The 15,462-nt window shown below is 45.3% G+C and overlaps 1 protein-coding gene across 1 annotated transcript in view; it reads right to left on the bottom strand.

Moving 5' to 3' along the window:
- skila (SKI-like proto-oncogene a) overlaps positions 1–15,462 on the bottom strand; it is a 35,470-nt gene that overhangs the window by 4,981 nt on the left and 15,027 nt on the right. Inside the window, exons 3-7 of the mRNA XM_050075002.1 lie at positions 8,649–8,744; positions 7,829–7,917; positions 5,167–5,309; positions 2,396–2,766; positions 1,402–1,632 (exon numbers count right to left, since the gene is read on the bottom strand). Of these exons, the coding sequence (XP_049930959.1) occupies positions 1,402–1,632; positions 2,396–2,766; positions 5,167–5,309; positions 7,829–7,917; positions 8,649–8,744 (930 nt within the window). The remainder of the gene's footprint in view (positions 1–1,401; positions 1,633–2,395; positions 2,767–5,166; positions 5,310–7,828; positions 7,918–8,648; positions 8,745–15,462) is intronic.

Below are 15,462 nucleotides of genomic sequence, written 5' to 3'. Positions count from 1 at the left end.
AGCCGCAGGGTTCTGAGGCAGTGTGGGAGTGTGAATGAAATATATTTAACAATAGAAAGAGACTTAATACTTGTTCCCATGGACTACAGGCCTCTTTTGGTCTGATCACCAGTTATGTGATAGGCCACCGCAGCGTGACGTCGGGTTGAGTTTCTCCAAAAATAGTTCTGTTTCAACTTTTATCAGCATCCCCTGTGGCCCCACCACCGCCGCCTAGATGCTCTACCCACGTTCAAATGGATGGGAGGACGGACATTTTCCCCACAACGCCTGATTTGGTGTGAATGCAGCCTTAACCTTGTTCACTACAGCCTACTGTCTCGACCAATGTGCTGCTGCCAGCCAATGAGAGCCCTGATAGTAATCATGTGTGATTTTAACATCAATCAAAAAAAGATATAAAAAACACTGATTCTTACATCTAATGTCTGATTCCCTCCTGTGTTTTCACTGACTTTGGAAATGTGTGTAAAACTGGAAAATTCATTCCCACATTGTCTAGTTTCAGGCCAGCATTAATAATCTCACAGCTAGACAAACACATGCACACCCTCTTTCCTAACTAACTAACTGGCAGACATCCTGAGTTCCATGCCAAGGGTGGGGGCGGGGCAGCTCCAGTGACTGACAGGAGGGGGATACTGCAGACCGCTGCTCAGTCCAACATAACAGAACCTATCTCCAGATTAAGTCTAGTGGAAACCCAAACAAAGGCTCTGAGTGTGTGTGCGTGCATTCACACGCTTCAGCAGCACAGTGACTCATATAGGACACACACACACAGAAAATTATTTAGTTGGGAAACTCTCAATCACAGGAAGATTATAACCACATCTCCGCTTTCAAGGTCTGGGTAGGAAACACTCTCCGCTACCCTTAGAGGAAATATGTGGGTGATGAACATGTTATCTCAGAGTCCTTTGCCAATATCTGATGGGCAGATTTAAAGGAGAGAGCTTGAAATATTTTTACATTTAATCAGCATTCACTGGTACAAACATACTGTTTGTATTAACCAAGTGCCGGAACTTACTCAGGATAAAAGATTCACATATTATATATCTTACATTCTCAATGTGCTGTACCACAATGCAAATTGTAATTATCTCCTCAGCAGTGTCATTAAGACAAGCTCTTGCATATTTATGGTGATAAATTAAAAACAAAGTCAGTTTATTGTAAAGGCTCAGAAAACAAAGGAAATGTTAACATGTAGAGAGCTGCTCTGATGCTTCCTTGAGTTTGATTGGAACGTGGCAGTGTAATGTCTCAGATAAAAATGGCATATGTTAAATGATGCAAGCCAATGTGCATACTATATGTGTCACTGTGATTCACTCAGACTGTTTCAGATGCCAAAATCAGTGCTGCTCGTGCATGTGTTCCCCTGTCAGTCCATACCTGTGCAGTGTAGTGGGCCTCTTGCTGGCGTTGTGCCCCCGGCTCGCAGGCGCAGGCCTGCTGTCGGAGCTGCTCCAGTCGGGTCTCCAGCTCCAGCTGTTCCTGGCGGGCCTGGCTGAGCTGCCGCGCCTGCTCACTGTGCACCGCCTCCAGCTCGCTGCGCAGCTCCCGCTGCTCGGCGCTCAGCTCTCGTAGCCTCGCCGCCTCGCCCCCACGCACCGCCTCCAGCTCCTGGAGACACAGAGACAAAGTCAGGGAAAATAACAATAATAATGTGAAATTCCACTGACCCCTGTAGAGAAAAATGCTTTACATTTCAGCCCCTCCGCAGGGAGGTCGCATGTGTTATACCACAAAGGCAGTAAGATGCAGGCTTCTGCTGGATATATGCTGCCACGATTCAGATAGTATCATAAACTGTGCATGTGACCTTTAAGGCATTCAATAGGATTATGGATGTAGTCAAGGGCAAGGAAGACAAAGGTGTAAAAAAGGGGACTGACTACAAAATGAAAGTTTTGTGCATATATATTTAACTAATCCAGATTGTTTAAGGCACAATTTCCAACATTCTCCAACAGTGAATACCTCATATTAGAGTAAAAATGCCATTGGTGGGCTGAAATGGAGGGGCATAATTCAGTATATGAGAACATTACTAAAATGTGGGTCTCTATTTCCATATGTCCAAACCAAAATTAAACTTGAGTGTTTTAATAAAGTACAATATGTTATACATCAGTGAAACAGTGTGATTTACATGGACTGGGGTGCTGATTTGTCTGACAAATTGCAGAACCATCTGATACCAACATTTGGACAGAGTATGCTTGATGATTTTTTTTCAGCTATAAGAGGGAGAGATGGAGGGGTCGGCGGAAGGTGGAGCATCACCTCCACATCTACATCAAGGACAGTTTTAATGGGCGAGGACAGTTAGTGTAGTCAGGGGCTCGTTTATCTTGGTCTTTGTTCTTTCCGACCGCCAACTCACCATTTCCAGCTGCAGCTGCTTGTGCAGGGTGGAGTTGAGCTTCTCCTGCTGCCTGCTGTACATCTGCATGATCTCCACAACAATCCTGTCCTTGTCGTCCTCCAGCCCCCCCACCACCACCGCAGAGCTGCTCGTGGCAGAGCCCATGTCCTTAGCCACTACTTCCGTTACCGGCGACAACAACGACGCAGGAGGAGGAGGAGGAGGAGGGGTGTGGGCGGGGGTGTGGGTGGCTTTCTTGCAGTTCGGGCTGCTTGTCTCCATGGAAACTGCCTGGGTTTGGCATTCCCGCTCAGTGGCCGAGGCAGCAGCGGCTCGTTGGGATTTGGCCTCCTCGGCGCCAGCAGCAACGGGAGGCGACGCGTGAAGATCTGAGGAGGGAGGAAGAGGAGGATGAAGGAAGGAGTTTTTATAAAAAAAAAAAAAAATTAAAACAGAGGAGGAGGTGGTTGAAAGACAGGAAGTGCGAGCCGAGCTGGTGCACACTCCCGCCTACGCTTAGTAACACCCTCGCACAACCTCATAAAAGCTCACACCTCTTTCTCAGCGTGAGCGCAAGCACAAGCACAAGCACGGCATGGCAACAGCCGAGGAACCAAACACTCACCCACAAATTGTGTGTGTGCGTGTTTGTGCGCCCTCAGACACTGAGAAAGAAGAGAGAGGAATAAAAGGCCTTGTGTGGGAGCTGCGCTGCTCTGCGTGGGCTCCTCCTCTGTTCAAACTCTGGCTCGTTCCCTCGCTGTGGCCTTTAAAGGTGTACATCATGGGAAAAGGATCAAACAGGCGGTGTCACGGTCTCACACACAAAGACACATGTGTGCAGACACTGCAGTGGGGCATGTGTAGGCTAGTAATGATGCTGCGTTTGAAGGTATAAGCTCACAGACAGAGAGGGAAGAAGAAACAGTGGAAGAAAGCATGAGAGCGGTGGGTTGTTTACCGGAATAATATATTCATACAGTATGCGTGTGTGACAGGAAACAGCATGCTCTGTACACAGTATGTCTAGCACTGGAGAGGACACTCATTTACCGACTGGCTTGCGCATGTGCGTACACACCCCCACATACATGCTCTGCACAGCACGGCACACACACACAATAGTAAAAGCGTACAAATAACAGGAGTGGGTCATTTGGTGGTGGATCAGAGAGAGAGAGAGAGAGAGAGAGAGAGAGAGAGAGGCACACAGACAGACGGGGAGGAAAGCATTCAATGAGGAGAAAAAAGGAGGAGAGGATGAAGAGGAAGAGGGGGGAGGAGGGGAAAAAGAAAAAGTGACAGCAGACTGTGAGGGAGGCGGAGATGAAGAGAGCTGGAGAAGAAAGAGACGAGGATGGATGGACGAGAGAGAAAGTGCGGGAGCAGACGGAGGACGGACTCGGGGAGGATGTGGAAAAAAGCTGCCAGGAAAAAGAGAGGGAGGATGGAGGGAAGAGAGACAGATTGGTTGGAGAAGAAAAAGGGGAGCAGAACGCCCAAGAGATATGAGAGACACAGCCTGGCAGTCAGACGTGGCGTAATAATGGCAGACGGAGACCATTCCCATGATTCACCCTCCCTCTCTCTCCCTCTCTCTATATACATATAGATATAAACACACATCTTATTAATGCAGGCATAATATACACACTTTAACATGCACATTAAAACACACACACAGCAGAGAAGAGGTCACTGCCATTTCCACCCTTCTTGTTCATCAATACTGAGGTGCCCCCAGAGTCTTTATGTGAAGGTCAATGCATGATTATGTGCATCGCTGCGGGCTCCAATGTTAAGTGTGTGTGTGCATGAATGTGTGTGTGTGTGCTGGATGGTAGTTTACTGTTGGTTGGTTGGTTGTATGTATACAGTAGGCACGTGTCTGCTCTTTGAGCTGCATTCAACACGATCTGCATGTCTCTTCAGCTTATGTTGTGTGCATGTGAAACGCTGGCTGTATGCGTGTCATGTATTTATAGTAGGCATGTGTCAGCCGTGTTTGTGTCACTAATGCACATTTAGTGTACACATGAGTGTTTATTAGGTGATAGCTAATGTTTAAATTATCAACTATTAACTGTGTTTTCTGCATTGCACTGTTTGTGGGAATTCTTTATCTTGAAATTGACTCTAACACCCAATTAAGACCAGAGTACATTTATAAATCTCACTGGCTTTTTTCAAGAGCTTTCAACCAGAAAAGGCTTTAAGAGCTTTTAAAAGGTGAGCTCAGGGCTTTTAAAAAGGTAGTGACCATGTGCCACGCCATAGGCAGCAGGCATCCAAGAGACACAGCACAGAAAAATGCAAATATAGCTAGGTGAAACGGGTGAATCTAGGATTCATAGTGTGCCTTTTAGCTACTGTCTTGTGTCCTATCAACTTGGATTGCAATCTTAAGTATGTCTTGGGAACGTTATGCAAAGTACAGTACCTCTCTAACTTGCTTATCCAATATTAGACCTCTTAGATTGTCTGGCTCTGACATTCTGGTTGTTCAAAGGGTTAAAGCTAAAGTTAGTGAAGTAGATTTTAGTTTTCATGGTTGTTGTTCCTTAAATACTTGAAGCCAGATTACATTGGAATAAAATGTGCAATATAAATAAAGTTCTGCTTGCTTTGGTTTAGCAAAAAAAAAAATAAATAAAAAGATTTCGATGAATGTGTTTGTAATCCAAATCCAATTTCTGGGTTGGTCTAGCATGTGTGTACATTCAATAAATGTCCTTTCATTTGTAATGCACGTCAACACCGTGTGTATTAATGTGTGCATCGTTACTGACCCATGGGTGGCTCGTCGTGGCCCAGCACTCTGCGGCTGTAGTGCTGTTTGAGCAGCGCTCCGAACATCTCTGGGCTCATCTCCGCCTCCCTTCGCAGGGACACGTTGGGAGCCACCATCTTATCGTATGTGTACAGGTAGTAACTAGAAGAGAGGCAGAGACAGAGGGAAGACATTTAACATACATATAAATTTACTAATGTTAACCCTGACACAAAAACTGAACATATAACAGCAATTAACATTAAAATAGTCATTTTACTTCAGGTTTTCCTCTATGACACAAAGGTGAGGCAAGCTCCTAATTATGTACATATCAAATCAAGCATCAGTTTTGTCTTTGTTTTTATTATTCTAGTCATAAAAGTAGCAGCGTCACCTTTCACATACTTCTGTCTTTCCAGTAAACCTCATAAAGTGTTACAAATGATGGACTTTGCAGTGCTGATACACATAAAGCAACATATACACCTGCAAGAGCTCACGTGGGCCTTTAACCTCTACAGCAATAAAAGGGGGCTGATTTAGAGTAACAGTCCAAAAGTCGTTTGGTGGCTGTTTGAGCCTACAGTAACTGCGCCATCTGAAGAGCTGAAAACGCAGCGTGAATATGGATACTTCTTATCATGTGTTTACAGGATCTCAGCCTAAACAGACCTCTCGGCTTATCACAAATGTCCAGGTAGTGGGTACAACTGAGAGAGAGATAGTGCCTGGAGATGCACTGAAGCCACTGAGCCAACACTATCTGTCTATTCCTGGCTGCATGGTGGGAAGGGAGGGAGGAAGGGAGGAAGGGAGGGAGGGAGGGAGGGAGGGAGGGAGGAGACAGAGGAGTAGAAAGAAACAGAGAGATAGAGAAGCAGATGGAGAGGAGAGGAGAGGAGAGGAGAGGAGAGGAGAGGAGAGGAGAGGAGAGGAGAGGAGAGGAGAGGAGAGGGGCTTTGGACCCCTCCCCCACCAGCAGTCCCCTCCAGACAGAGCTGGAGCTGGAGCTGTGAACTAGGTTAAGCATGACAGCTCAGTGGGGCTCTGCCTATAAAACTACAGCACTACCAACCGAGCCTTGCCTCCTCTCCTCTGGACGGAAACGAAGCACTGCCTGCTCGCCTGAATGAGAATCCGAAACTCCTTCACATGAAAGATGTGATTGAATAATGTAAGCCTGGCTTGTGTTTGACAAGTGTACTGCTAATGGATGCTGGTAGTAACCCAAATAAGACGTTAAGTGCTGCGGATGTCTAGCGCGACGCTTGGCTGTGGCAGTGCATTATTAGTAACGCTGCAATGCAAAAGACATGCTCCAAACTGGTCCTGACTGGTTTGAGAGTGTAGCAGTCATGTGATGCTGGTAAGTGACCAGAACTCTAATACTGCCAATTTGTCTGGCCTGACGTCTGCAAGTCTCAACACAGTCAGAATGTCAGGGCAGTCACATGTCGCTGTGGCGCCATAAACCATCTAATTCCAGTTTTTAATCTGGGTCGGATTACTGTGTGAGCGCCATATCAAAACACAGGCTGGTGTGCTCTGGGGAGTGTTGGAGGGAGAAACAGAAGAAACCAGAAGAGAGGAAACGAGGGAGGGAGGGAGGGAGGGAGAGGAGTGGTACATGTGATGAGGGAAAGAGGACGCAGAAGATGGAGTGCAGCACCAATTAGGGAAATTAGGGATGTGAATTTCATTTACTGATGTCAAACTGAAACTTAACTTTACTTGGTAATTATTTCACTAAAGCAGAGGGGCAAAAACACACACATAAAGTATCTGGCACAGAGTTAGCAGGCCTGTTAAGATAACACCGGGCCAACTGGAACTGCTTCAAGTATTGATAGATGCTTTTTTAAGCACAGTCTACCCCATCCCCCAAAACACAACTGGTGCTTTAAAAGTTCTATAGAACAGCAAAGCAATTAGCACTTGACTTAGCCAACTTTAGACAACAAACTTTAGTCTGTTAAGAAATCATATTTCTTCATAAATTTAACACTTTTAGCTTCAACGAGCAGTCAATTAATCAATTGTATTGTTGTCATGATACTTTGATTTCCACCTTCGAAACAATACCTTGACAAATATCAATACTTCAATACCATGTTCCACACTGCAGGGAAAATATGACATATAGGGCATACAATACTTTTCTTTACTAAAAAATAACTATAACAAGTTTACAACATGACAACAATGGCTTTTCTTCTCTTTGTTAGTAGCAGAGAGCAGCAGAATGACTGTATTAAACACTAACAATGGGAGACAGCGAGAGAGTACATCTGATACCGCTGTAGCGATACTGCGGAAAAAGATTAGTATTGAAACCATTTCAAATATTCAGAATGTATCAATAAATCCATATTTTTGGCAACACTAGTCAACGTGAAATGAATATGCTACAATTTTGATAATCAGCTTTAGTCATGACGCAAAAATGCCAAATATTTTCTGGTTTCAGCTTCTAAAATTTTGCCGCCTTTCTCTATCTTATGTTTGTAAATTGGTTGTGGACTGTTTGTCAGACAGAACAAGACATTTGAAAGTGTCATCTTAGACTCCGAGAACATGTAATGGCTAAAAAGTCCAACCTATAGATGAAAATAACTGTTAGTTGCAACCCTTAAACAGTGTGTTGGTGTTGCTTTATCCAAGTTAATAAGATGTAGTACCTGGGATGGACCAGGGTGGGGTGTCCTGGCTCCTCCTTGATATCAGAGAAAAGACGATTGAACACCAGAGTAGGTGGAGATGTTTTCCCCTGGGAAAAACAAAACACACACAGACATAAATTTCACTCATCCCGGCAACATTGTCTTTTAAGCTATTGTGTTACAGTTACAAAGGAACAGAATGGCATCTTCCATCCAGATTTATTGATCTTTGCATGCAATCTTGCAGCTGAATAGATGAATTATCACAACGGCGATCAGGTGCATGCCCACGCACGCACACATGCATACACACGAATACATGGGGAGAAGCAGCAGGAGGAGAAGGGAATGTGATGTACTGCACATGGCGCTCCTGGAGCTATAATCTAATAAAGCTAATATATGCATGCATACATGTGGTTGAGGGATCATCCATCAGGCATCAGCTGAGAGAGTGTGTGTGTGCGCGTGTGCGTGTGCGTGTGCGTGCGCGTGCGCGTGCACATGTTGGAGAAAAAAGATAATCATGATAAAGAGCTTCTTCCATGTGTATGCATGTGAAGTTGGTGCGTGTGCCGCGGTAGGGGGAGGTGAAGAAGCAAAGCCTTTCAGCCGCTGTATGAGTGTATTTCCTGACAGGTCAGAGAGGAGAAGCGTGCCGCTATGAATGGGTGAGCAGGGGGTGTGTCTGTCAGTCAGAGTGAGGCTGGGGGTGGCGACCCTAAGAGCTGACCTGTGTGTACAGGAGGGGGAGGGGGAAGAGCAGAGGGGATGCTGGAGCAGTGGGAGGTGATGGTGGGACGGGCGGATGGATGCAGGGAAGGAACCGGCGACTAACCTTTCTTGCTGGGTCGGCATCGGCCAACTTGCTGCTGGGGGAACAGAGATCTGCTGAGGGTTTCCTCACCTGGCTCTCCTCCTCCTCCACTGCCTTCTGAAACACACAGAGAAAGAGAGTTTGGTTAAAACAAAACCAAGATTCAACATAACCCAGAGAAAGAGTGCTACATAGATTATATCTGGTAGAATACTCTGAACAATTAAAATGATGCAGGGGCTCTTTCAGGGAGCGTGAGAGAAAGACAAAGTAAATGAGAAAAAAAAAATCATATCCACAGTCACAGTGGGGGAAAGATGGAGACAAATGGCATTTAAACGATAGGAAATAGAGACAAATGACATCCAAGAGCTAGAAAATGGAGACGAATGGCATTAAAAGTGAGCGGCACAAGTGAGCTACGGCCTGAGTCTGCCGTGATACAGTGTCGGAGAAAACGAAGGCAGCAGGAAAATGGATAAGAGTAGAGGCTGAATGAGCCCACTGAGGAGGGCCTATGAATAAAACAAGATGATAGTCAACATGGCTACAGCATGGCCTGTCATTATGAGCCTCTGTGCGTGTGATTCATTGGTATACATGCAACACGGTTGGAGTCAGCCTTTCTCTCAATGTGAAGACATATTTGTGTGTTGAATGTTTATGATTCATTGTGTCAGCTTCATACCCTCTGAGCCATGTGTGTTCAGTAAATACTGCTGGCGCTGCCTCTAGTTGTGTGTGTGTGTGTGTGTGTGTGTGATTGTATGTGTGTCTCTGTGTGTGGATTTTGAGCAAATCCAGGACACGCTCAGCGAGAGGCCACAAGCTGATGGAGTTGATGCTTATCTGCAGCAGACAGGCCTGACACTACACACAGGCTGCCTGCAGTTCACACACACATTTTCGACCAAACTGACAGGTAGCACAGGCGCCAGAAGACTTTCCAGCATCGCAATATGAACCACTAGGTAGCCCACAGCAACAGACAGCGAGACGGAGAAGGGAGGTGTAAGAGAGCAGAGAGGGTAGGAGGAGTAGGAGAAACAGGAAAAGAGAGAATCCAGCGGGGAGAGAAGTGCAAAAGCAGGAGGAAGGAAGAAAGAGATAGAGGTTGTAGAAAGCATCAATAATTGACTTACTAGCCTCTTAAAGCTATCTATAAACGTTTACCCACAGAATGGACACACACACACACACACACACACACACACAGACACCCCCACACACACATTTAGAGTAGGACACTGAATAATAAACAACCAGCCTTTCATCAGCTGGACAAAAGGATTTTACTTTGCACAGCATCGGCACTGTCATTACCAGAGCTAAACAGCCTGAGAACAATACGGCAAAATTACTGTGACAGCCAGGTATTAGCCACCTACCATTCATATTAGCTACCAGCCTAGCAGCAGCAACAGCTTTATGCAACAGCTTAGATTTCATGAATAACAATTATTTACTTGTTATATCTCATAATAGATTTTTTATTTCGCAATTTTCATACTGTTTATTAAATAATCAAATTTCAGACTTTCTGTCTCACTGCCTTGTTTGCAAACCAGTGCATGCAGATAACAACTTCACACACACACAAAGTCAAAACAGTCATTTATGAAGCAAAAATACCAAATATTCACTGGTACTTTAATGTGAGGATCTGAGCTCTTCTCCATTTTCTGTCTCTGCCTTATACTGCGGAAAATTATCACCAGGCATTTTCACAATTCTGTGACATTTTAAGAGGCTCAACGATAAATCAACTAATCTCAAAAAATAAGAAAAACAATCAGTAAATGAAAATAATGAACACTTGCAGCTGTGCTCTTTGGTCTCTCCCTGTATGTCTGTTTTATAGGTGATGCACTGATGAGCTTTGGACAGAGCCCAGCTTGCTGTTTTCCTCTGCCTTCAGTCTTTATGCTAACCTGAGCTAACCTAAGCTAAGGTAAGTTGAGCTAAACATGTCCTGGTTACCTCTTACTGTGAACAGTCACTGACAACAGTAACAGGAAACAGCCACTACTGGTCCTGGTTCGTATCTGTGCACTGTATGTACGGGATAGTCCCTTATTTACAAGGGCATGGATGAATGAGCATGTGCATGCAAATGTAATAGGCTGGCGCCATATGCATAGCCAGGTGTGCCTCTGTGTGTGTATACAGAGGGGGGCTCGTCCATTTACGAGCGCTTGTGGTTGGTGCTTTTTCCTCTGTTTTTTTTTTTCCTCCAGAAGGCAGCACTGCAGCATTGAAAAGGAGGGAGGGAGGAGAGGGAGTGGGATGATGGGACTGGGTAGAGATAGAGGGAAGGGGGGGTGGGAGGGAGTAGAATTGACAGAAGCAACAATAAACCCACTGCAGTGGTGTGGAGGCGAGCTAGGTCGTCACCAGCTTGATTCCCTATAATACCAAGGTTGTCTGATTGTGTGTGTGTTGATGGCACTCGCTACTACATACCCCTAAACTAAAACCTGTCATACCCCCCCCCCCCTGCACAAGTGTGTGTATGCATGTGTGTGTGAGACAAACACAGAGGGAGAGAGCATGAGACCAAACTGACATTAACACCAGGTCATCCAGAGGTCTTTCATCTGCTTGACCCCGACGACAGCAGATGCTCTGCTGATGAGACAACTGACAGCTCATTAAAAGGTAAGTCTGTGTGTGTGAGTGTGTGTGTGCGTGAAAACCCCCACAAATGCGAGTACATGCTTGTGTGTGCATGTGTATCCACATATAGAACATACATAGTATATGTGTGTGTGTTCCACTAATGGTTGCCTGTCTCTCCCTGTATTTCCTGCTTATCTGACAGTTGACAGCTTTACGCCCATCGCCCACACACACACACACACACACACACACACACACACACACACACACACACACACACACACGCACACGCACACACACGCACACTAATTATTCTGGTTGCTCTATTCCTTAATGAATGTGTGCGGGTGCAAACGTTCGCACATTTCAACCGAGCTGTTTTTTCTCCCCGTTGCCCATCTCTCTTGTCCCTTCCACCCCCCCTGCCCTGTTTTATTACACACACACCACACTGCTACCACCTAATCTACAATAATGAAGCACCTCTCTTATCTGCTGCTGCGACACACAAACACACTCATGTACACACACAAACAGCCCCTAACCCCCCCATGTCTCCAGCCCTTTGTCAAGCTGAAGCTCGCCTTATGACAATGTGGATTAGCATTCCACACACTCGCTCAGCTGAACTCTGCCCTGTTGTTCCTAATCACCAGCAGTCTGCCTGCCGCTGCATCAACACACACACACACAGTTCATCCTACCACTTTACAGCTAGATGAAACATGCTGCTCTAGACACACACGGCCATGTGAACTTTTACAATGACCCATTTTCAGAGCCACCATTAGAACACGTGACGTTTCTACAGCAGACGCATTAATGGAGCAGAAAGTGTTTTTTCTGCGTGCGTCTGTGTAGCCTGAGTGCTGTTAAATCCAACAATAACAAGCACCACTCTACTACACAGACATCCATGACCGTAACATTACCATACACAGTCTGGCGAACGCAAGCGGAGAGTAAATGCACTTCAGCAGTGGCTGTGTATTTCCACCGCGAGCTCCATCTGTGCTTCCTACTGCAGAGCACTAACGTCTCATTTACACCAGGAATACTTGTTGCCTCTGTTTTCTTTTTAGCTGAAAATCCAATGCGAAGGGACAGTTGAAATGGAGGCTGACATGCAGTGTCATTTTAAGCTTATGCCCCATGCAATTACATTTTTTCCCCAATTTTTTAAACTAGATATGAAACTCTGCTCAGAGCTTTAGATTTCATAATTGGCTGCGCTAGTGAAAGCACCATTGCATCACTCATGAAGAGCTGATTTCTGATTGGGATGAAGGCTTTCAGCTCCACGAAAAGTTGACAGACACCCAATTTCTGTGTAGTAGAAGACTGCGGAGGATAGAAGTCTTCTTCAGCTGGCAGTCTCTGCTTGTACTCGTAGACAACAAGAGGAATCTGGTTTCATTTCTACTCTTGGTGTCATTGGGATGTTTCATATCTAAGGAACATGAACGCACACAGAGTGCAAACAAGTCCGAGGTCAAGCTTTCCTCCTCCCCACTTCAGTCACATGGACAGTCCAGATGACTGCCGTCTCAGTGCATACAAACACACACACACACGGACACACACACACAGTTATAGGCTATAAATACACATGCTGTCTCCATACATGCATAATAAAACACATCCCCCACACACTATACACTACAGTGATGCATTTTCCATGAAGCAAATCGACTCTTACTTTGAAAAATTTAGGAGAAAGGGAAAGACAACATTCCTTACATTCTCTATCAAATCATACGCTGAACATGTCACTCTTCTGTAGCAAGCCATCCATAAATTAAATTCAAATTGAGGTGCATTATTACTTCATTCAAAGGATTAAACGATGCTGAGAAGTCTGAGAACTTTTTAGACATTTCAACAATTTATAGAGAGACTTCTATTTTGATCATCTATTCATTGTTTGTGTCTGTTGTGAAGCAAATATAGTTAAGTACAGTAAACTGCTTTTCTCCCTCTGTGTCACTCTTAACTGAATATTTTTGGAGTTTGGACTGTTAGTTGTACAAAACAAGATATTTAAAGACGTCACCTTGGGCTCTGGAAAGTTGTGATCATTATTTTATGATATTTTATAGACAAAGGTAAACAGTGAAATGTAATCTGCCGGATGGTAGCATGATCAATTCTTCGTAGGTGAGACTACTGGAATGATTTGACTGTAAAACTCACAGGATGTAACACAGAAACACAACCCGTCCCAACAAGCCAAATGGAAAATCTTATCTAGGGCATAATAAAAAAGTGTGCGCGCCTTGGTCTGACCTTTCATCTCAGAGCAGCAGGCCTCATGTGCATGTGAGGATGTGTGTGTGCTATTAAAATCTATTTAAATCCCTTTTTGTGCCCTAAAACATAAACACTGTTGGGCCCGATTGTCTTCACATCTGTTGAAACGCGGGCATCAGTGATCGTGTATGAAAACTGAAACCAACCCCAGGCGAGCGCCACAGTGTTGCTCATGGGACAGAAACAGAGGGGCTCAAAAAAACATAACTGTGCCACCCACCCTCCCGTTTCCTCTTCCCTCCTCCCCCCTCTGAGCCATTCATGAGCCTGGCATTCAGAAGGAGGGAAGGGGAGGGGGGGGTAAAGGATGGCGGCAGGCAGCAGAGGAGGACGGAGTAATGCAGCTCATTCTCCTTTTTCCTCTCTCAGGAGGAAGTAAACAGCCTTTATTTGGGTGCCTTTTCATTCGGCCTCAGACAGTGAGGGAGGAAAGGAGGAACACACACGTACACAGACAGTCAGTCACGCCCTGTCTGTTTCTAGACCACATCCTGTTCTGCTGCAGTCGTCAACTGTGTCAAAGATCAAGCTACAGATACGTACATATATATACTTCCTGGCCCGAACCATGCAACAACAAGATACTGAAGCGTTGCGCCTGCCTGAGTGTGTGTGGCAGAAACTCATTTAGGTCTCATCTAGTGTCCCTTTATCCTCAAAGTAAAATAAAGGTGCATCTGTCTTTGGAGTCTAGTTTCATATGTGTTGTGCTGGAAACCAGTACTCTGGTGGTCCCACCTGCCCCCTCCATACACTCTCTCACACACTCACACTCACACACTCACACTCACACTCACACACTCACACTCACACACTCACTCACACACACACACACACACACACACACACACACACACACACAAGAGGCCTTTATATGAAGGTCTTAATCCAATAAGCCATTTATCCATGGACTGGGAGCCACACTTTGTTTCAGCAGCCAAATCAATAACAGCCCACAAGGGAACCAGGCAGCAAAGTGGGGCATTTAAAAGAATACACTTTTTTTGGTGGAGGCTGTCTAATTAACTCAGCACTGTGAAATGAGATGACTGGGTCTACATGTTTAGTTCTTGACTCCTTATCTGCTGTGAATGTTGAAGTCTTTTGGTATAGTGGTAAAAGAAAGTCAAGTATATTTGAACATGCAGTGACTGCATTTATTTTTCAATCACTTCAAGTCAAGTGCCAGCACTAATCTTTTCATGTCTTGTGCTGTTCAAAGTGTTTGACCCTTTTACTTAATGCTCAAAGGAAGAAAAGGACCGTATCTCTTACTGTATATGTTGAGAAGGTTACTCAATGTATTTTTCTTTCACTTCAGCCTTGGAGAAAGAGATAAAGTGGTAATAAAACAGAGCAAGGGCACAGATGAGGACAGGTCTGACAGGTGGACGGTTAGACAAACAGGTGGCAGAGCAAAACAGGAAAAGAAAAAAAAAAAAGGACAGGCAGACAGCCAAGACAGATGAGGAGACAAACAGACACCATGTGACTGTCTGTCTGTTTGTGCCTTCCCCCCAGACACACATACACACACCTGTTCCTCCCGCTTTCCAAACACAAAGAGAAAGAACAGAGCCAGACAAGCACACTGATAAGCATCAGCCAGACTAGTCATGCCAGAGTCACACACACACACACACACACACGCACGCACGCATGCGCGCACACACACACACGCACGCACGCATGCGCGCACACACACACACACACACACACAGAGGCAGATAAGGACAGGTTCATTCCCGACTTGCNACACACACACACACACACACACACACACAGAGGCAGATAAGGACAGGTTCATTCCCGACTTGCTTTGGCTTTGGGCCTCGGGCACATTTTTGCGCCACATGGGCACTCTGTCTAGACAGTCATCACACGCACGTCAAACACACAGCCTTTC

This window comes from Epinephelus moara, chromosome 21, assembly GCF_006386435.1.
Source record: "Epinephelus moara isolate mb chromosome 21, YSFRI_EMoa_1.0, whole genome shotgun sequence".
In the NCBI taxonomy this organism is placed as follows: domain Eukaryota; kingdom Metazoa; phylum Chordata; class Actinopteri; order Perciformes; family Serranidae; genus Epinephelus; species Epinephelus moara.
Note: the sequence above shows the minus strand (reverse complement) of the source record. Positions and strands in the feature narration are given on the sequence as shown.